This window comes from Elaeis guineensis, chromosome 16 (assembly GCF_000442705.2).
Source record: "Elaeis guineensis isolate ETL-2024a chromosome 16, EG11, whole genome shotgun sequence".
NCBI classification, from domain to species: Eukaryota; Viridiplantae; Streptophyta; class Magnoliopsida; order Arecales; family Arecaceae; genus Elaeis; species Elaeis guineensis.
In genome coordinates, this window is record NC_026008.2 from 42,411,851 (window position 1) to 42,432,741 (window position 20,891).

Genomic DNA, 20,891 nt, shown 5'->3' on the forward strand with positions numbered 1-20,891 from the left:
AATAAATCATTAAATCTTAACATCCATAATAATTAATTTCAACAATAATTCATAAAACCTTACATAATTACAAATTAAATTTCTTCAATTCTCTGATCAGATACTATGACACTCTATTTATCCTCCTGTTCACCCGTAAATCCAAGCTATAATCAATCATAAGCATCCTGTAACTCTGAGAAGGAAAAAAAATGAAGGGATGTGAGCTTTACAGCCCGGTAAGAATTCCCATATCACATCAATATAATAATATAATCTGAAAATAATGATAGGCAATAACACATAAAAGTCGATGTTCACTGTCCAGAATACTGCAAACATTTATAGATTATCTGTTTTATCAAAAGAGATGCATCATCATATGTTAAATAAGTGAAACAATTTTATTCAACGATTGTTTCATGTCTTATCTTTCTATTTTCTTCTATTATCACATATCTTTAATCCTTTCTTTTTGGCTTTAGCTTTAGCTTTGGCTTTGGCTTTGGCTTTGGACTACCAGGATCATGCGACGATCTTTTATTCGGATCGATTTCTGTGATCTTCCTCGGATCGAAATATTCATGATCTTTCTCGGATCAAAGTGGCCATGATCTTTCTCGGATCAAATCATTCATGATCTTTCTCGGATCAGATTCTTCATGATCTTTCTCGGATCATATTATTCTTCCACACATGAGCCTGTGGGGGCTGTCCCAGGCATAAGCTCCTGGCAAGCTATTCCACATGACAAGGCCAGTCCAAACCATAATTCTCTTTCTTTTAATATTCATGAAATTATGGTATTTAACTTTATTAATCAATTCATCTTTTGCAGTGAAATAAATATGTCATACACATAATCATGCCATCACTCGCTGATACATATGTATTGATATAGCATACTCATGCTCAAAATCACATAAATAAATAACAATATCTCAGATATAACAAATTCATCGATCTCAAATTCAACGATGCAAAATCAATGAGATAAAACCAACGGTAAAATAACATATATAATGATGATCATGTACAGAAATTCTTATCTTTACCGATGACTGATCCAAGCACAGAAATCAATATTCTTTTTTTTTGACTTATGAATTTCTTTAACAAAATATTCCACTCGATATTATATGCAGACAATCATCTCTTCATAACTCTGATCAAATATAAAAATCATATATAGAGAAAATTACCGATAATCGATCTTAATAACACAAATCGAGGACCTCTCTTAGGATTAATCAAAATTAGGATTTATCTAAGTATCTGGATCCTCCACTGATCCATAAGACTTTTAGAGAGAGAAAATCTATGAAGAGAGAGAAAATTCTAGAGAGAGAAAGTAAAGAGAGAAAGTAGAGAGAGAAACCTTCGTATCCTTTCGATGAGGCACTCATGATCGAGATCATCAGAGATCCTATCAGGGTGACTCAATATGAATCAAGTGTTACAAATTTCAAATAGAATCGGACTGGGATCAGATCTACCGCATGAATTTCGGAGCAATCTCAAATCATCATATTTTTATTTCAAATTTATCCTAGAGTCTGTGATGTAATCAGAGAGAGAGTAGAAAGATTCTAGAGAGATAAAATCCACAAAAAGAGAGAAAGATCTAGAGAGAGAAAATAGAGAGAGAATCTAGAGAGAGAAATTAGAGAGAGAAGGTAGAGAGAGGAGAGAGAAAATTTTTCTCTCTTCTTCTTCTTTTTTTTTTTTTTTTTTTTTTTTCTTTCTCTTTTTCCCTTTTTTTTTCTTTTCTTTTTCTTTTTTTCCTTTTTCTTTTCTTTTTCTTTTTCCTTTTTCTTTTCTTTTATTTTCTTCTTCTTCTCCCTTCTTCTTTTCTTTTCTTCCCGTGGCTTATTTTTGACCGAAACAGGGGATCTTTGATCCCCTCCTTGATTGGCCGGCCGGCGGCACAACCGGCGTAGGGATGGTCGGCGGCCAAAGGAGAGATGATCCGGCGGCAAGAGGCGGCCAAACCGGTGGTCGGCGGTGACCACCGCGACGGAAAACGACAAAAATAAAGATTTTTTTCGCAACAAAATCCGGCGACTCCGGTCGTCGGCAAGCGTGCACATCGGCACGGGAAGGAAGGGGAAGGAGAGAGGAAGGGGAGGAGGCTTACCTCCGTCGCTGACGAAGCTTTTCCGGCGAGAAATTGGACGTCACAGTGATGGGTCTCCGTGAGGAATTTCCGACGATTGCCGCCGTTTTGCCTCGAGATTTTTGATGGAAAGGAGAGAGGAGGGATCTCCTCCTTAAATAGGACTGGAGGGAGCTTGTCTCCGACTCCGATTGGGAGCCGGTGAACGGAGGAAGAAGACTCCCGAAGGGAGTCTTCTCCCCTGTTTCTTTCCTTTTTTTTTTTTTTTTGGTTTGGGCTGTGGCTGATTTTGGGCCGGGGTGTTACACTAATATAGGCAATAAACCAGTGCTTGAGGGGGATATGTGCAGTGGCTAACAAACTATTTCTTAGCAAACACATAAGTTCTATGATAGCTGGAAGTGAGGAACTTTTCAGATTTATTTGAAACCCAACTGCTCGACTTTAAAAGTTGCACCAAAAATTTGAAAATGTAACATAAATAATACAACTGCTAAAATCTATCCAGCTAAAAACTTATGCAAACATGGATTTTATTCGCAAGTAATTTAGCAGAATTTTTTCCCCCTGATAGCATATGTAGAAAACAAGGTCCAGCAGACATTACATAATCATAAAGCTTATTCTCCCAATTTTAATAAGATAAAAATCTTCATTGGAGAAATATAGCTGAAGGAACCAAAATTGTTGACTATTATGCATCCTCATAAGCAAATTTGACATGCAGTTGTCAAAATATATATGCGTGCATGCGCATGAGAGAGAGAGAGAGAGAGAGAGACCTCAACAACATCAGGCCTTGAGTATAGTTGTTTCAGCTCAGCAATTTTCATTCTCCTTTGCAGCTGCAAAATGTGCAACAAGTTAAGCTTTATGGAAGTGAGAACGAAACAATGAAATAACTTAAGCAAAACTAACCCTTTTTCTTTAGTTAGATAGCCCCTTCTCCTTCTGCTGAGTATCCTGCTCTCCCTCCACGGAATCAGAATCCCCTTTCTTCTTGGATGCTGCATCTAGATGCAGCAGCCTCATCCTTTATGAAATCATCCTGTAACAACATAAAAAGAATGAGTTAAAGAAACTATTCCTCCTCAAACTAAAAGTTTTGTACTCTATTCCCTCCCATACCTCTGCACTGGCAGCAGAATCTTCAAGAAAACTTTCTTCTACATCAGCATTCTCAGGAACATACTCCAACGGACACCTCAACCTAATACGCATCAGAAATATTGGGCCATGAGAGATCAAGATTTCATAAAAATAACACAGCAAGCTACGAAACACTTTCCAGAAGCAATTTTAACTAGGTCAATGACGGTTGGACTGACATCAAGAAACCAGATCTAGAATTCTGAAAGAAACCATAAAAAATTAAACAAGAAACCCTAATCCTTGAGCAAATACCGCAACAAGACAATGGATCGATTGAGAACTATGACAATTCTTGAAATACTAGCAGAATTGATGGATAAATTGAAAAAGAGAAACCCTAACCGTCTGGATAGGGTAAACCACGAGGGAGGGTGAGAGTGCCGAGAGAGACCTCGGCCTCCTTCGCTCTGGTCGCCGCCAGCGTCGGCGGAGAGGGACGAAGCCTTGTTGTTCCTCTTCTGCTTCCTCCGTCGCCGGCGCCGCTCGCTCTCGCGGCCTTCTTCTTCTCGGCCTCAGCGGCAGATCCCCCGTTGCTGGGGGTCTCCGCCTTCGGGCCACCGTTGGAGTAGGGCATCTCCACGGCCGTTTCGGCAGGAGTCACGGTCGCCGAGCGAACGGAAGTGGGAGGGAAAAATAAAAGCGAGACAAGGACGTCCTCGTAGCTCCCTTTTATATAGGAATCGTTTTCGATTTCTTTTTCTTTTTCTCTTTGACTTAATTTTTTTAAAAACCTTGGATGTTTTTCAGGTTTCCGTATTAGGTTTTCTCGATGCGTCAAAGTCTTTTTTTGATTTTTTTATCATTAATATATATATATATATATATATATATATATATATATATATATATATTTGACTATTTGATTTCAAATGGGAGGTACTGACTTATTCATAATTAATTTTAATTGATCCTATAAATAATTGATGTGATAAATAATTTGAATTATATTTTCATGTTACGATAATGACAAATCTCCTACCACCTCATCGTGTCCAATATTTGTCTCGAATGCCGCCGCATTCCCACACTTGCACACACCTATCTTATTGTCATTGCTGGGGATGGCAGCATAGGGGATCGGGGTCATGATCGGTGAGGAATGGTGGGATGGAGGGACATGACAATCCAAGTAGCAAGGTTGGGAGATAGTGTCAGAAGGAGGAGCAGAGAGCATCGGTGGCCTGATCTACGGCGGTCTGATCCATGCATTGCTACCATGGACGAAAATAAGAGAGAGAAAAGAAGGAGAGCCACCCAAATAGGAGAAGAGTTGCTTGGAGATCATGGGGCTACCACTGCTTAAAGATCTTGAGAGATGATTGCCTGAGGAGGAGGATAATGCTAAGAGAGGGAGGAGGATCGTAAGAGATCACCACTCAAGGAGGAGGATGTTATGAGGAGAGATGGTGAACGTCGATGTAAGAGATGGTCGATGCAGTGAAGAGGCAACAAGGGAACAAGGCGAGGAGAGGTGATAAGGGGAGGGAATTAGCATGGAAGGCGGTCGATGCGGTGGAAAGATGGTGAGAGATGACGTGAGGAGAGAGAGGGGGATGAGAGACGATGAGGGGAGAAGGCTGGCTTAAGAGGTAGCGAATGTGGTGGAAGGAGGTCAAGGCAGTCGACATGGCTAAGAGACAGCCAACGAGTGGGAAGAGGCAATGAAAGGGTGGCGCAAAGAGAGGGAGAAGGAGGAAGAGAGGCAGTAGGAGAAGCACCAAAACAATTCCTTTTTAATGTATCCAAAATTACTTAATTATCTTTATCTAATAAAAAATAGTTAAAGGAGCACCGAAGCAACTACTTTTCATATTTATTCCAAACTTCGATTAGTTGCAAGCAAATTATCTAATATTTATAATATTATAATTTCTTCCAGACTACTACTTTCTTGCCATGATAGAAATGATTACATGCTATCATGTAACATAATGGTAGCTAATATGGTATGAAATAATTGATATAAATTTTTGAAAACTCTTTCCCCTTTTCCTCTTTTACCTAAGTCATTATTTCTTTTTATCACTACTTCTAAAATTCTACCACCTCCTATACCATCATCGGTAGCTTCACTTTTACCGTCAATAATTCTAAAACTTTCGCTATGACCACTACTAAAACCACCTTCACCACCACCACCAAATCTACCTCCACTACTCCCCACGACCCTTGAGAAGCCATTTTTATTAAATATATATCACTGAAGGCAAATCTCTCTTATATAATAACCTATCCAAGTTATGAAATTCTTTCAACTATGCTAAGGCCACATATTTGTCTTCTCCCTAAGCATCTAAAAAAGAGGACGTACAAGTGGTGGAGGTTTCGGATAAGGTAATGGTAGAAATAAATGGAGAAAAATAAAAAGAAGAAACTTTAGTTAGAAGAGGAAGAAAAATTTAAATCTTAGCTTGAAGAGGAGGAAAAGAGGAATGGAGGAGTTTGAACCCCATCTAGAAGAAGAGGGAAAGGGAAAAGGAGTTTATGATTCCATATTGGTTAGTTTCATATTATATCAGCTTCCACTATACATCATGTGATGCCACATGATCATTTTTGTCATGATCTTTAAATGAAAATAGTATTAAGGAGAGAAATTGTAATATTTTAAAAGTTCAATGATCTGAGTACAATAAATCGAAGTTCAGAATAAAAATAAAATTTTTTAAAAATTCAAATTTTTTTAAATAATTAAGCTTTCTTTTTTTTTTAATAAAATATCAAAGCAGAATGGTGCTCGAGTGCATAAAAAGAAATTATATCCTGCACGATAGGTTCGAATATACAGGCCCTTGGATTCAGGGCCGGCTAAAGGGTGAGGCCACTAAAATCCTTGCTTTAGGCCCCCATTTGCTTTAAACCCCACTGTCCATTTGGTTTCACTATTTTAGTATCTTAATCACAAACAATCTCAAGCCATGGGTTGCCTTCCTTTTCTCTTTTCCCACTAATAGCTATGCGGTCTTTGGGGTTAACTCTCCTCGTAGCAGAGGCATGCCACCGTTATAGCATAGCTTAGGATTCCATGCTTTATGGGGTACGGCCTCTTGAGGAGCTATTTCTCCACTTTCCAATATAAAGCATTTATGGCTGTTGGATTTGCTTCCTTTCCAAGCGGACCAAACCTTCCACGTAGGAATTTCTTTGGGTACAAATGATCTGCCTTCCACACCGAGATTTTTGTGCTTGTGGATTTGGAATACAGCATAGGAAATTAGAAATTTCTATGCGCGCTTCCGTAGCGATAAAAAGTCAGAGAGTGAGTAAATGGCTGAGAAGTTGTGTGCTGGTACATTGTCCGCATGGATAAGACAGATAGTTAGATAGAGAAAGATGGGAGAGGGGAGAGGAGAATCATTCCAACATCGCTCTCAGCTCGCCATCTCGCCATCTCTCTCTGCCCGCGCGCACGGTCACTGACTTCCACAGTTATTAGCTTTTTTCTTGAAGAATCATTTAGAATTGATTATTTCTTATATATATTAGATTAAGCAATTTTTTTCTTCCAAAGTAGATTTGAATAATTTAAGATATATAAAAATATTTTTGATTTTCTATTTAGCGATAAAAAAATAAAATCATTAGACAATGATAGTTTGAAAGAATATTGCCTTAATTTTGAATGTTCCTTAAAATATAATAACTACTCTGATATTGATGGTTAAGATTTATTTTCAGAGCTAAAAATTTTAAAAAAAATTATACCAGTGGAAGATAATAATCCAATAGACATACTCAATCATATAAGAAGACTCGATTCTTTTCCAAATGCATATATTATTTTTACAATAATGTTAACAATTTCAATAAGTGCTGCTTCGGCAGAATAAAATTTTTCAAAATTAAAATTAATAAAATCTTACTTAAGATCAACAATGTCTCAAGAAAGATTAAATGGATAGGCTATATTATCAATTAAAAAAAATATTAAAAGAACTTGATTATAAAAATTTAATTAAAAATTTTATATCTCAAAAAGCTAGAAAAATAAGATTTTAGTAAAAAATTTACATAAATTTTAATTAAAAAAAAAATCACATTCTAGTATTTAGCTTTAGGTCTCCATATATGTTGAGCCGCCCTGTTTGGATTACATATGGAACTAACCAAACAAAAGGCCACCTTTTTGTTCTCTCGGTAGCAAAACGGATCACCTCTGATCCATGTTTCTTTTAGCGTATCTCTCTATGCAAATCCACAGGCCAGTGCTGTTCATCAGACCAGGTTAATGCTTAGGTAGCTGTCCCCTTAAAAATAGTATTATCATTAGTCAGAGAGAAGTTTTGCCAGGGATTCTCCATTGGTGTCTAAAAAGGTGATTTTACATGACCTTAAATCTAAACACTGTTTTATCCAAAGTGCTTTATCAATTATCATAACGAGTATGGCACTGCAGCTAACCCATCCAAAATCTTTAACGTTATGGATGGATATCGTTATGGTATACGTTTCACTCAACTTCGACTATTTGGACTATAGACTAAAACTCATTTATTAGACTCTATGCATACCGCATGGTCCGGTCATTCGGGCAAAGCTTATGCACCTGCAAATTTTTTTAGTAGTTGCGAATTGACATCATTTATTTTGATGCATGAATTGAATTTCCAAAATATTAGATCAGATGTTGCATCAGCAAGCATTAGCTCAAATGACATGACCTCTCGCCTCCGTATCTCGCCTCTCAGATAAGAGGTTGGAGATTTGGTTGGGAGTGGCACTTGCCCTTGCTTCATCCCACATTTACATACCCTTTGTTCCGTGAACTTAAGCTCAATCTCCAGCTTAAGTGAGATTGGGCGAGTTTAAGGACAGGGTGGCTCTGGCCTCCTTTACCTCTAAAAAAAAAAAAATAAAAAAAAAAGAGAGACTGGATTTTACTTCACTTATATAGATTTCTTTGGATGATTCCAAATTTGCTCTCGTTGGTACCTTAATTTGTTAGAATTCTAAGATGATGCATCCACCTTTTCTCCAGATTCCAAGCGACCTTACTTAGTGGCCATTAACTTGAATTAATTAACCAGGACGTTTAAAATAGGCTAGAAAATGCTGTTCGCTCCAAAGAAAGTTACCTATGAAATGTTCTTCAAACTTTCTTGTAAATGTTAGGCCAGCATGAATATGAAAATCTGGGAGTTACTAATTTCCTCTTGATATAGCTTGCAATGTCCGTATAGCTTAAACTAATTTCAATCCAGTTTCAAGCTTATTCTAGTCACATACTGCAATAGCAAAAGGTTTTCAGGATACCAACCAAACAAAACCAAAAATTTCAAGAAACTAATTCTGGGAGTAACAGAAGGCAACATGAAGCTGCTCCACAGGGCACACAGAAAGTCCAATGGAGGCCATCAGGAAACAAACTCGTGCCCAGTACCAGGGATTGGGTCATCAGTGCCAAGCGAGGCAAATCAATCTGCTGTTGCCTTCACCAAAGGTGGAATAAGCAAACACTGTCTTACTAAGAGGCTAGAAGCAGCTTTGGTTACGTCCATCAGAACAAGCTTAACAAAGGGGAAAAGGGTAGTAATGAAATCAAAAAATAAAACACTAGGCATGCTTGCTTCGTTTTTTGCCATAATAAAAATGGAGATTGTTTTTTTTTTTTTTCACCAAATAATTAGGTACAAGATTTAAAGTATAAGCCAAGGCCGTGGTGGTGATGATACAAACTTCATGTGATCTGCTTATTAGTATGCACATGAATCTATACTCTTGCAGTAAAATCTTACCCGTGAAACCAAAAAAATTATATACCTATGAGCTATTATTGTAGACAAAAACCGAATTGATGTGAATGAATTTGAATGAGATGTGGAGGCTGATTTACAAACTTCTGAAAAATGTAATTTTGTGTTGAGTAGGAAATCAACCAAGTCCATGGAAGCCAGCGGAACTGTAGGAATTTGAAAGCCTTGGAAGCTTTAGAACTGCAAGAATGCCTGCCGCAAGAGCAAAGACAGAAGCTAAAGCAAAGGCAGGAATGTTCCCTCCTCCAAAGAGAGCGTCCCAGGGGCCTGCCCCAAGGGACACAATCATCTGCATGCAGATAACGTAAACTTAGCAAGTATTGATCAGTATTATTCAGAAGAAATATGCCTACAGAATTCTAGCCAAAACTTAGGTTGGATAGAGGAAAAAAAAAATTCCGGTGATCATTCTAGCGACACCCTCATTTTTTGGTTAGAAGGAAACAGGGGTAACCTTTGATGTCGACAATGCATATTTAGTCATGATTTTTGTCACTGATTCTGTATCTTGTGAGTAAAATACTTTATCCATATCATTGAACCGATAAACCCCACATAAGAGGCCACAGATGAACTACTCAACTCATCAAAATTAACACTTCATCCGATCGCCAGATGATAACTTACATATTTCTCGAAAAAGGACAGCAAGGAACCAAGGCTAGCTGTGAACTTCTGAAAATCCACATTCTCATATATGGTAAAAGCCTTCCTATTACAAATTTTTTAGACAGTTTAACAAGTTCGCAAGTTGATCAAAAACATTAAGTAATATAGGGATTAGGAATAATCTGCTCTTCCTTTCCTAACTTGTCCGGTTGTCCCAGTAAGATTCTTTTGAGTTATGTTCCTGAATTAGCTTATATACCAAGTTTAAGCAAAGGGATAAAAGATGAGACAGATATATTTTAATACTAAATAGGTTAACAAGTATAGAAGACTGGAACTGGCCACACCTAGTATCTTCCTTACTAAAGATATTTTATACCAGTTTCTTACTTTCTTAAAGATCAGTCCAGGACCGAGTAACTTATGTTAACCATATATTTATCTCGTCTTTCCATTTTCTTACCCAGGCAAGGGGATCCTTCTTTACACTTGCTTGATTACGGATGGATTTTATATTTATCTTCCTCCCCCCTTGAAACCATTAAAGGCAAAACCACAATAGGTAAAGAGTGCATTTGAAACATCCATCAGACCCATAGACAATTAATTCAATAATCTCACTTGCCCAATTCTGCAGACAGGATCAATCAACAACATTTATTACTCAAAGCGCGCTTTAGAAAAAAAAAAATTTACCCTGCGGTCAAAGATGTCGGCATGGAACTAATATCCAAAAGAACAAGTGACTTTTAAGGTTCATTCTAAAAAGGGAGAAACTAAAGTAGTAAAGGTGAGATCAATTCCATAGCAAGCATATGGAGTACGGAACTGTTTATCTACAGATTGAACCAGGCTTAATGCTCTTCAGAATCGACTTAAACGATATTAGCAGCAGACAGGATTAAAAAGAATATATAAGCAAAAGTACATATCACAAACCTGAGGAATAACAATTGCAAGATTTAAAACCCCAGTAGCCAATCCTGAATACACATGGAAGTTGTGTATTAGAACAAGAATGGCAAACAACAGTGAGCAAACATCAAAAGATCAATAAGATACGAACCTTGTCCACCTCCTGTATCAGCAGTCAACTCTGCAGTTACAGAGAATGGCACGCTATATGTAATCTGCAACATGCAAAGAGTATTATCACATAACAATTTAGCAGGCAAGAATGGACACGAATGCAACATGCAGCTTTATGCTTACAGATAGAGGAAAGCCAAGAATGGAAAAGATAACCAATGCTGCAATTTTGATTGCTGTATTCTCTCCAATAACATGCTGAATTCCATTAGAGAGCTGACTGATGGACAACAAACTTATGATCGTTGTGGCTGCCATGCAGATGAACACGATAAAGTTGCTCATAGCCCAAACTAATCTTGCACCCATTCTTCGACACATCGGGTCAATGACGAGTGAGCTAACCCCAAGAACAACCTAGTCAGAAGTAAAAAGTTGGTTTAATTTCCTGTTTTAACACAAAGTACCATTGTATTATTTGATGCTTCTAGGGCACACAAACTATCATAGTTATCCTTCTTGCAAAAATGAATGCTGGACATCCCAAATGGCTAATCAATATTGTTCACAAAAATGTACTTGAAACACATGCTGACCAAATTCCAGTGGTTCAGATGCTGTCTGATTGTTTGCTGAAACAAAACATTTGTTATTGTTGAAAAACATATTCATCTTGTGACCGCTTGGTGATGTGTATGCACAGTCTCCTTGATTTTCTCAGTTTCAAGCATTTCTTGGATCACGTAGATCACCAAGGTTTATCAATTGGAATTCACATGATGCATTTTTACATCAAGAATATGTACAACTAGAAAGAAGCAAACTAATTGTTCACGAGATCTTACTGAATTCAATAGCAAACCAAATGCACCTTCTCTGACACCATTTTGATAAGCAAGACTTTCAGATGGATCCCCATTTGGATTCCCATGGTAGACTTCACGTCCCATCCAGTCAGTGTCAAAAAGGAAAAATGGAAACCATGACACCTGCATAAGTTGAAACAAAAGCATACCCAGATGATTGTAATCAAATAATGAAACTCATTTTACAAGAACTATCAGTGAGAGGAGAGGAAGAACATTTGAGATTGCAAAGAGATCAACATAATATAGTTGCATGAAAGTTAAGACCAAACTGCATACCCAGGTAAGAGCCATGACAAGCAGCACTGAATGCATTCCGGGTGGTAGATGCCTCAAACTGGTTAAGATCTTAATCAAGACTGCCCCAGGTCCATCACTAAAGGCTTCAATTTGGTCCCGGTTAACATCGGAATTAAAATCCAAATGACCATCAGAGTCAGCTTTGCCCAAGATTTCAGAACCTCGACCACTGTCTTGCTTCCCCAAATTTGCTTGTGATGATTCATGGTCACGTTGCTGAGAATTATTGAGCAGAGGAGAAGAGTCCGATAAGTGATGTGCAGATCTTGATTCCAGTGGGACTTCCTTAGCAAAATATAGAGTAACAAGCAGACAGAACATGAGGAAGACCTGTACAAACAAGAAAATATTTCAAAAATGTATCATATGAAAATGGGTATATATACTTCCATTTCAAGAGTAGAAGTTAAACTATGAGATCTGATAATAGTTATGGTGCACAGGAGCTTCATCATCAAAATGATCTCTAAGGAATTACTTAAGGTAGATAATGAAGAACTATTTGATAATTTCTGACCAGTAAAAGAAAAGTTGAGAAGGAAATAAAGAAAAGAGAAATCAAAATCCATCTTATTGATCAGTTTCTTATAGCTTAAATTTTGGACCATGAAAAAAAAATGAATGATATGCAGTTACACGATGAAAAATGAAAAGAAAATGAGCAGCATAAAAACCACCTATTCAGCAACAAACAGCCAGCAGAACAGTAATTGTCACTTTCACAACTAAGAATTTAAATGTTGGCATCACCAAGCATGTATGGAACAGGCCAGAAATGGATATGTTATACAGGAAGTTGACAGCATGTTGGCCATTCATGTGCAACAAGATTGGTGCTCCGATTACCTTATAACATGATAGGAAATAACATATGCATCAAATTAAAAGCTTAAGATGGAATGAACCTTGATAGACATTAATTTTGAAAAAGTTGTGAACTCTACCATAAAACATTTAATGATAAAGTGTAGTCCAAACATATGTTTGGAACAGATCTTCCCTTTCCAAACAGTAGGATATATTCCAAACTCTAGAACCGGATTCCAATATGCTTTAGCTTTATTAAGCCTAAAAACAGTGACCGATACATAATGCCAATGTCTTTACAGTGGCAACCAAACAAACTGACAGCCAGCTAGTCTAAAATTACCCAATTCACATAAGGCAGACATGAATGAATTTGGTAGTAACAGTTTTACAAAAATTAATGTCACAAAATATCAGGGTGTCAGGTATACTGAAAAGAGATGAATCTTCAAGTTCAAGGGATAATCAAAATCAGATCTCCCCTTCAAACACATGAATGTACACAACATATGTATGAACGTACATTCCAACACGTAAAGGCAGACAATAGTCATTTGGATTTTGTTTTAGGAAAAAAATATCCAACATTTTTTTTGGAGGAAAGCATCTCTACAACATTCAACTGTTTTTGATGCATTTACCACAGTAGTTGCAGAGAATGGGTTGAGTGGGTTACAAGGATGGAGGTTACATAGTACCAGTAAAGATGCATAGGGCAATAATGCATAGGGCAATAAGTGATCAAAAATTCATGTTTCATGGTAATGCAAGAACTCACCACAGCAACTAAGAAGGCTGCCTTTAAATTTCCACAAACTTCACAGCAGGCTTTTGTTGTCAAAAAGGGAAACAACCTGCATAATAAAATTTCTTAGGAGGTTCTGATTTTGTTTGGGAGGGTTGGAGTTTTTTTTATTTTGGGGAGGGGGGAAGGTAAGAAGATAACAGTTGAAAGATGAAAACAGAATGAATGGCAAACTATCATATTTGTAGAACTTGCATCTTAGGAAAAAATATTTTTATCTCTGCTATTACTATATGAACATGCTAGAATGATCCATGGTCTCCATGTCTCCAGCCCCTTATGTTCATCTCAACTGACTATATGTTTCCCAAGGAGGGGAAAACATGGACATCCCATGCAGGCCTTTAGAGTATCTCATGATCTAAAACAATCTCTTCCCATCTTTAATAAGTACGTCTTTTTGCTTTGAAGATTAGGAGAGCATTTATCATGTTATGTAAATAATGCAAAAAATTTCAACCATATGAGAAGATCACAGGTTCACAACCATGAATGCTACATCTCCAGTTAAGTAACCATGAATTATTATTTAATCTAGTTGTTAAACTAAAATTGAAATGTTATTGTGCTGGTGGGAATGAGATTGACAATTATTTTTTCTGATTAGGAGATTCATCTATCCATGTTAATTTTAAAGGTTTCTAACCTCCAGCATCGGCCATCCTGTCACTTAACAAAGAAGATGACCCGTGGCCAAAACCATTAGTGTTCAGAGTGTCAACAGAAAAACCCTGTCTGACTGAGGCCATAAAGGACAGGTGGGATGTAAAAACACAGCAGCAGTGTTGGTTACAAAAAACTGAACTTCTGAAAGAATAGTTCACACTTTCAAAAAAAGGAGCTTCTGAAAGAGTAACGAACTTTGTGAGTACAGAGATCATTTTCCCCTTTCATCTTGACAAATGTGAAAAATTAATTGCCAAAAGGCAAAGATGGATACTTTTCATGGTGTTTTTCTGGCATAGCATAAGTTAACATCCATTTCTGATTTGCAAATAACACGAGTCTCTTGTGTCTACCATGAAGTTTCAGCTAAAAGTGGGTAAATCAAACCACTGCCAATTTGCATTCAATGGATGACCTGATTGAAAGTCAACTGTCTCAAAAGTACAAGTTAAGAACAAAAAAGGTCAAGTTGACACCAGTATGCAGGGGCTCACAGAACTGGTCAACTCCCAATAAACTAGAATAACCATTTTGATTTGGATGTTAGATGCATGATGGGAGGTTTCTGTTCAGAGACCTGGCGAATGACTTTTCAGCATCCCACAAAAAGAGAGAACAATGTAGAACTCCATGGTTCAAGTATTCTGCAGCGCAGTTTGTTGTTCTTAGATGGACTTTAACTAGTCATATTTATAGTAAATGGGTGCTCGGCTGCCTATAATGTGCGCACGATGAGGTGGAGAACAGGTCTCAGAGCTTCAGGATCACCACCTGGACAAACTAAAGTTGATGCTAACCCATGCCAAAACTTACATCTCCACTAATAGAGAACATTAAGGATTGATGATGGCCAGAAAACATCCCCTCTTGCTGACGGGACCCATAAGATGACAGTAATGATTTCACATGTTTTCATGGTAAAACTTAAAAACTAGACACAGAAAGTGTCTTAAGAGTACCAACTGACGTCTGCAGAGTTAGGGTTCTTGTGATTAAATGACTTGTGAATTTACAGAAAGGCACTGAGAAGCATTGATTTAGACTAAATCTACATTCATTGCCCTATCAATTTTGCAGTTAGTCTAGGTATCATTCTTGTTTTGCCATCTCTTACATCATATATATTTGTTTTGTTTTAGCTGGATTCATCAGACAGCATCATCACGTTGAAAATGGGATGGAATTGTCATCTGCAACACCTTCTTCGATCTTCCTTTGTACTTTTCATGGTGATTTTACTTTGCAGAGTTTATTACTTCTAAGAATGATTTTTTTTTTAAATAAAAAAAACCCTGCAATCCGGTAACATGATTCACCCAAAGTGAAAAATTAGAAACAAAACTACCATATACATCTCATATGTGGTGTACCTGTGCCAATTTCCACTTGCACCTGATGAAAACCCGAGAATGTTTCCAAGAGCCATCCATGAGCAAAATATTGCATTTGCAGAATTTCGCTGGTCAGGACCTATTACAATATATACATGATATTCAATTTATCAAGAGGTTACATTCACACAAGATTGTTAAAGATCTTTTGTTAAAAAGGTCTTGATCTGTCCTGCAAAAAATCCTGGAAAGGAATGTAAATTCACCTGCGAGATCAGCCAAAAGAGCTCGGGCAGGACCCTGTAATTGAAAATGACCAGAAAACTATAAGAAAATGCTTCTGTTGTTGAACATATGCAAGAGGTCAAGTTTACATATTTTTTGCTGCCACATGAATAATGCAGGCATCTTCTTTGCTCACTTATACAAGCTTGGTAAGACCAATTACAGAAAAGGGGGAGGTTTTCAGTTTGCTTACCTGCACTGTGTTGTTAGCAAGATCCAACATCCAAAAGCCAATAACAAAAACAGCAGCTGCTCGATACCGGGGACCTTTGTAAGTACTGCTTTCATTATGATTTGGGTTAAAAACTTGGCTTTCAGCTAATATAGAAAAGATAATGAAAAGAAACCAAATTACCTGCAATGCTCTTTTGTGTCACCTAGAAAGTATCCAATGTCTGCAGAGAATCCTATTAAAGTTACCTAGATTACAGAGTAGATTACACTTATCAAAATAAGAGAGAAGAACAAGCAGCAAGAAACCTCTTATCAAGATCTGTCGACACTCACAGCTAGAGATATCATAAGACATCCAGCTAAAATAAACGGTCGCCTCCTTCCATATTTTGAATGACATTTATCACTCCATATACCAACACATGGTTGAACCTGGGAATCAAAAAGTTCCAGATGCTATATGCTTAAACTTTATGCAAGACTTGTCTTAAGTAGAAAATGATTTCAAACAGTTCTATCTCTTGAAATGATATGCTTCAACAGCAATATGAATCAATGTCATGCAATAGAAAATAAACTAACTAGAGGTCCACATAATGAAAACGCAACAAAGAAAATTTCAAGATTAAACAGTTTGCAGAATTGATGATTGATATTAGCTACTAGTGTTTCTTTAAAAAAGTTAGGTATTAGGTACAACAATGCAAGTATATTGCACTAAAAAAACATTTATGCATGCATGTACTCATGTATGCATCCGTGTGCACATGCATACAAAGAAATTAAGCAAATATATTCTCTTCTTTATGTTCTCAATAAATTATGTAAAACACATAACATTTGGTCCATCTTTTGATGTCAAAGGCCAGAGTATCAAATACATCTAAGCTGGATTTGGTTCCAGAGGGGAAAAAGAAAAAGCAGTTTAGATGCGTTAAGTGGAGAAACTTGGGGGTCGATACAGGGGGTCAAACTATCCTGATTTTGCAGCAACATAAGCTATTCTTGGTTAAAGTGGGGTAAGCAGGTTCAGAGAAGAAAAATTGGGCATAGGGCTGTTTTTTCAAAAAATGCTTGTTTTACTCTTGAACAAACAGAAGTGTGCTCAGGTGATTGTTTCACTGAATAAGAGATAAGAAATGGGCAAGGGCTTTTTCAGACTTAACCCAAACCTAATGAAGCCCTAAGAAACATGAAAACAATTTAAGGGCTACAATATCAAAACAACTGTGGAATGTCATATAATCACTGAAAATTTTAAATATTAAAAGAAATGATAGAAGTAAGAATACTCCTTAAATCTTGTTACTCAGCACGATCTTGGACTCTAACACCAAAAAAGTGTACACATTGTGAAGTTCTTTGTATCCCCAAGAAAAGTCAACCACAATGCCAATAACAGAGATAAGAAATCAACAAAGTTTCAAATAGTTTCATTTCATGGCATAGAAGAATAAAGCTAAACTTGTTCACAAAGGTAGGCAGCACCCTTCAGATTTCACTAGCTAGTAGCTCATACATCAAATAGGAGGAAAAACATGAAAGTGAAATTAAGTTATGGATGAATAGAAAAGGTAATTAGGTATGAATTCGTTTCCTGTTCAATGAAATTTGAGATATCTAAAAGAGCCTCAGCAAACAGTAGTATCCTATGCTAAGTTTCAGGTGTGCTGTACACAGATTCAAAGAGACTATCAATTCATAGACAAATGGAGGTTAAGTAACAGTGAGAAGGGAAGATTCAAATCTGATTGCATCTCAGCAGAGACAAGTAGTGCCAAAGGACCTTATTGAATTTGTGGAGAAGGAAGGCCTAGGAAAATCTTAATGGAAGTGACAGAAAAGAACAAAAAAAAATGCTTAATAAGCTTGTAATCTCAGAAAACATCATATAAGGTCTAGGATCAGAGAGACGAGTTAAACCAGGGTCTTAAAACGGACTGGACAAGATCTTCTCATGTAGTTAGTTGCAACCACTACTGAAAAATGCCAATGAAAAGTAACTGTAGTTCATAAAATTCATGGTTGCATGACATAGCATAGAAGCAACAGTTATCATAATCTCACATCATCTCCATGACAATTCTAAACACCAGGATCACTATTCAAACTATGGAATCAGGGCATCAATGAGTAAAAGGATTCATGAATCCTTGCTGTGTTCTCCATGAGATCCATTGAATGAGAAGTATATGTGATGACACTAAAAAGATTATGAAGATAGCATACAAAAAACTGCACATCATAGCTATTAAAATAATGATTTTATAAGGTTCAAGACCAACATCCCCTATTTACAATAAAACTCGTAAGAGTAGAAGAGTAAGGGCATATATCAAGGACAGAACAATCCAATGACAGAACTATATAAGATATATAATGGCCTTAAAATGAATGGGAAAAAAAAAAGAGTACAAATGATCAGAAAAGTTCAGATCAAGCAAGAAACAGACAACTGAACAGACTTTACTGAGAACATGAAATTCAATGCCTAAGGTGTGAAAACACCATATGCCATAAAGGGATGATTGAAAAGAGCAAATGGGCACAGAAGAGTTGTCAGGTGCTGAGACAATGAATACATCTCAAAAAATACAATATTGAATATGCATGAGTCATTCATAGTGACAAAAAAACAATCAAAAATCAAAACCTATCAGTACTTATGGGGTAAAAGCTGGTTATACTTACTACAAAGCCAGTAATAGGCCCACATAGCCAAATGAATGAAGAAAAGGCATGCTGTATTCCTAAAGTCTGCATCAATAACAACAAAGTTATCATCAATAAAAGAACATTTAAGACTTCTTTTATAAAAACTCAGCATGCAGTAACTAATAAGAACTAACTCTCATATGTAAAAATGGGAGTTGAAAATAACAACTGAAGCTATAAACTGAAGCATCGAAAGATAGACTTTTCTCAAAATTAGTGCATCCCCCCAAAAAAAAAAAGAATTTTCACTCCTAAAATTAAAAATATTAAATGGATCAAATAAACCATATTTGCGTTAACCTAACATATTATTCATATGCAAACAAGGATTACACATATCTAAAATACAGAATAAAGCAATTTCATCATGTGAACCAATAGAATTTATTACACAAAGATGACTCTAGTCAAAGACACATCTAACACAATCCCCCATCTTCCTTGTTCCCCCAAAACCTTTTTAATTCTTAAACAATACCTCCATTAAAGCTGTCAAAGTTTGAATACTCTTTCATGTTCTCAAGAATACTCAATGTTCTTGAGAGAATCGTCAATTACTTTAGCATATAAATGTTTTTTCTCTCTATTTTTTTCAGCCTAAACAGATCATAGTTTTCTTTGCTTTTCTTAATTTTCTCAAGAACATGTCACCTGACTCGCTTTATCTCAAATTAAATTTAACCATATTTAATACTCTTAAACTCAAATAGTTACCCCATCTCAAAATAAATAAATAAAAAATAAACAGATATGGTTATCAGGTTAGAGATTTCCAAAAGCAGGCAGTCCGGGAAACATCTGAGTCTCCTAGTCTTCGTTTTGCACTTCATGATTACAAATGGCCATGAGTAAGCTGACGCACAGAACCAGAAATCTCATTATATAGTGATTCCAGGGAGAATTGATTTATAGTTTAAAAAATCGAGTCTCTACAAAAAAAACCCCCCCAAAAAAAAAGAAAAACTGGATATAATTTTAACTTGTTATAATTTTAGGCCGCTATCGTCTATCTTAGTGCATCTACCAAAAACAAAGATCAAAGGATAAAGAGAGTCAGGGACAGCAATCTAACCTGGATATAAGGAGTCAAGAGAGAGAGCTGCAGCGCCCATCCGAACTGCACACCAGCTCCAACCATACAGCTGAGAATCAGCGTCTTAAGGCTACTCCTCTGAATTGGCTGAGGAGAAGAATCGGAATGAAGAGAAGGAGGAGGAGAGGAAGAAGAGACGGGGCGGCTCCTCACGCCACCCCTGGGTTCACCGATCTCGCCGTTGGGATCTCCCAGGGCGACGAGCTCCAGCTCCGCATCGTTCAGGTGCCGATACGGCACTCGGATCGACACAGCGTCCATCTCCTCTGACCGCTTCCTCCCTCCGAGAGTCCAGCAACCAGATCAGTAGATCGGAAGCAAGATCTCCATGGACGACCTCCGGATCTTGGCTTCTTGGCCTAGGGTTCTCCGGTCGCGAGATCCAGAATCGAGATCGGAAGTCGAGGGAAGGGACGGGAGCAAGAGAGAAGTGGGGAGGAAGCGAGGGAGAAAGCCGAAATAGACTTTTGGACCGGGGAGTGGGGATTGGGGGTGGGTTTCGAGGGAGATTTCGGGAGGAAGGAACCGTGGCTGGGTCACGTGCCGGCCGACGCGCTGGCCCCGTTGCACGTGAAATGAGTGCATGGACCAGGTCCAAGTAGACCAAGGCAAATCGCGGTGCATATGAACGGTGGATAACGCGCAATCGGGAATTGCTGACATACGAGAGGTAGAGTGGCGATTTGGTTCATTGGACCTGGTGCAAGTATTAGTTGAACGCGTTGCAAGGCTGGTAGACCTTTCACCGTGTCACTTGTCTGGATTTTCGTCTCTGACTTCCTCCGTTTGGGTGACGCCGCGCTCTTTCGTAACTCGGTGGAGACTGACATCACATCTTGACATTTGTTTAGATTCTTGGTTCAATGGGTTCCCGCAATTGCGGTTAATGGCACGCCCATTAGGTGACTTTTATTTTTAATTTCTTTTTCCGTTTCCGTTTTTTCGGCGATAATGTGGCCAAAAAAATAAAAATAGTGATTAGTTACTTTACCAAATAAATAAATAATTTTGCTCCAATTAATTTTTTTAATAGTACCTAAGAATTTAATGACATAAGTGGATGCTTGCTCATTGTGTTTGCAACGTATCTCGACATAAGTGGATGCTTGCTCATTGTGTTTGTAACGTATCTCTCCCATATATGGAAGTAAAGTGGAAATGGATATTAAGCATTTCCAAAATGAATGGATGTATCTGTTATCAAAATCGAT

At 37.4% G+C, this 20,891-nt stretch overlaps 1 protein-coding gene and 1 long non-coding RNA gene across 2 annotated transcripts; both read right to left on the bottom strand.

The window, feature by feature from the left end:
* Positions 1 to 15: 15 nt before the first annotated feature.
* LOC140854242 (uncharacterized) lies at positions 16 to 3,950 on the bottom strand. Its single transcript, XR_012137390.1, has 3 exons — positions 3,224 to 3,950; positions 2,878 to 3,143; positions 16 to 175 (listed from the first exon to the last, which is right to left on the bottom strand). It is a non-coding gene; the product is annotated as an uncharacterized lncRNA (long non-coding RNA).
* A 4,901-nt stretch (positions 3,951 to 8,851) lies between these two features.
* On the bottom strand, positions 8,852 to 20,168 carry LOC105058990 (sucrose transport protein SUT4). Its single transcript, XM_010942100.4, has 14 exons — positions 19,660 to 20,168; positions 18,564 to 18,629; positions 16,206 to 16,304; positions 16,054 to 16,118; positions 15,892 to 15,976; positions 15,680 to 15,713; positions 15,453 to 15,552; positions 13,390 to 13,465; positions 11,784 to 12,134; positions 11,484 to 11,627; positions 10,822 to 11,055; positions 10,676 to 10,739; positions 10,549 to 10,592; positions 8,852 to 9,289 (listed from the first exon to the last, which is right to left on the bottom strand). Exons 1-14 carry the CDS (start codon positions 19,939 to 19,941, stop codon positions 9,119 to 9,121), a joined length of 1,815 nt encoding a protein of 604 aa, XP_010940402.2. The 5' UTR covers positions 19,942 to 20,168; the 3' UTR covers positions 8,852 to 9,118.
* Positions 20,169 to 20,891: the final 723 nt, after the last annotated feature.

Excerpts from the sequence above, each read along its gene's own strand:
- LOC105058990 (XM_010942100.4), bottom strand. The coding sequence starts at position 19,941 with ATGGACGCTGTGTCGATCCGAGTGCCGTATCGGCACCTGAACGATGCG. Across the intron at positions 15,553-15,679 it reads TCTTTTGGCTGATCTCGCAG|GTCCTGACCAGCGAAATTCT; the intron begins GTGAATTTACAT and ends ATATTGTAATAG. Across the intron at positions 10,740-10,821 it reads TTCTTGGCTTTCCTCTATCT|ATTACATATAGCGTGCCATT; the intron begins GTAAGCATAAAG and ends TGCATGTTGCAG.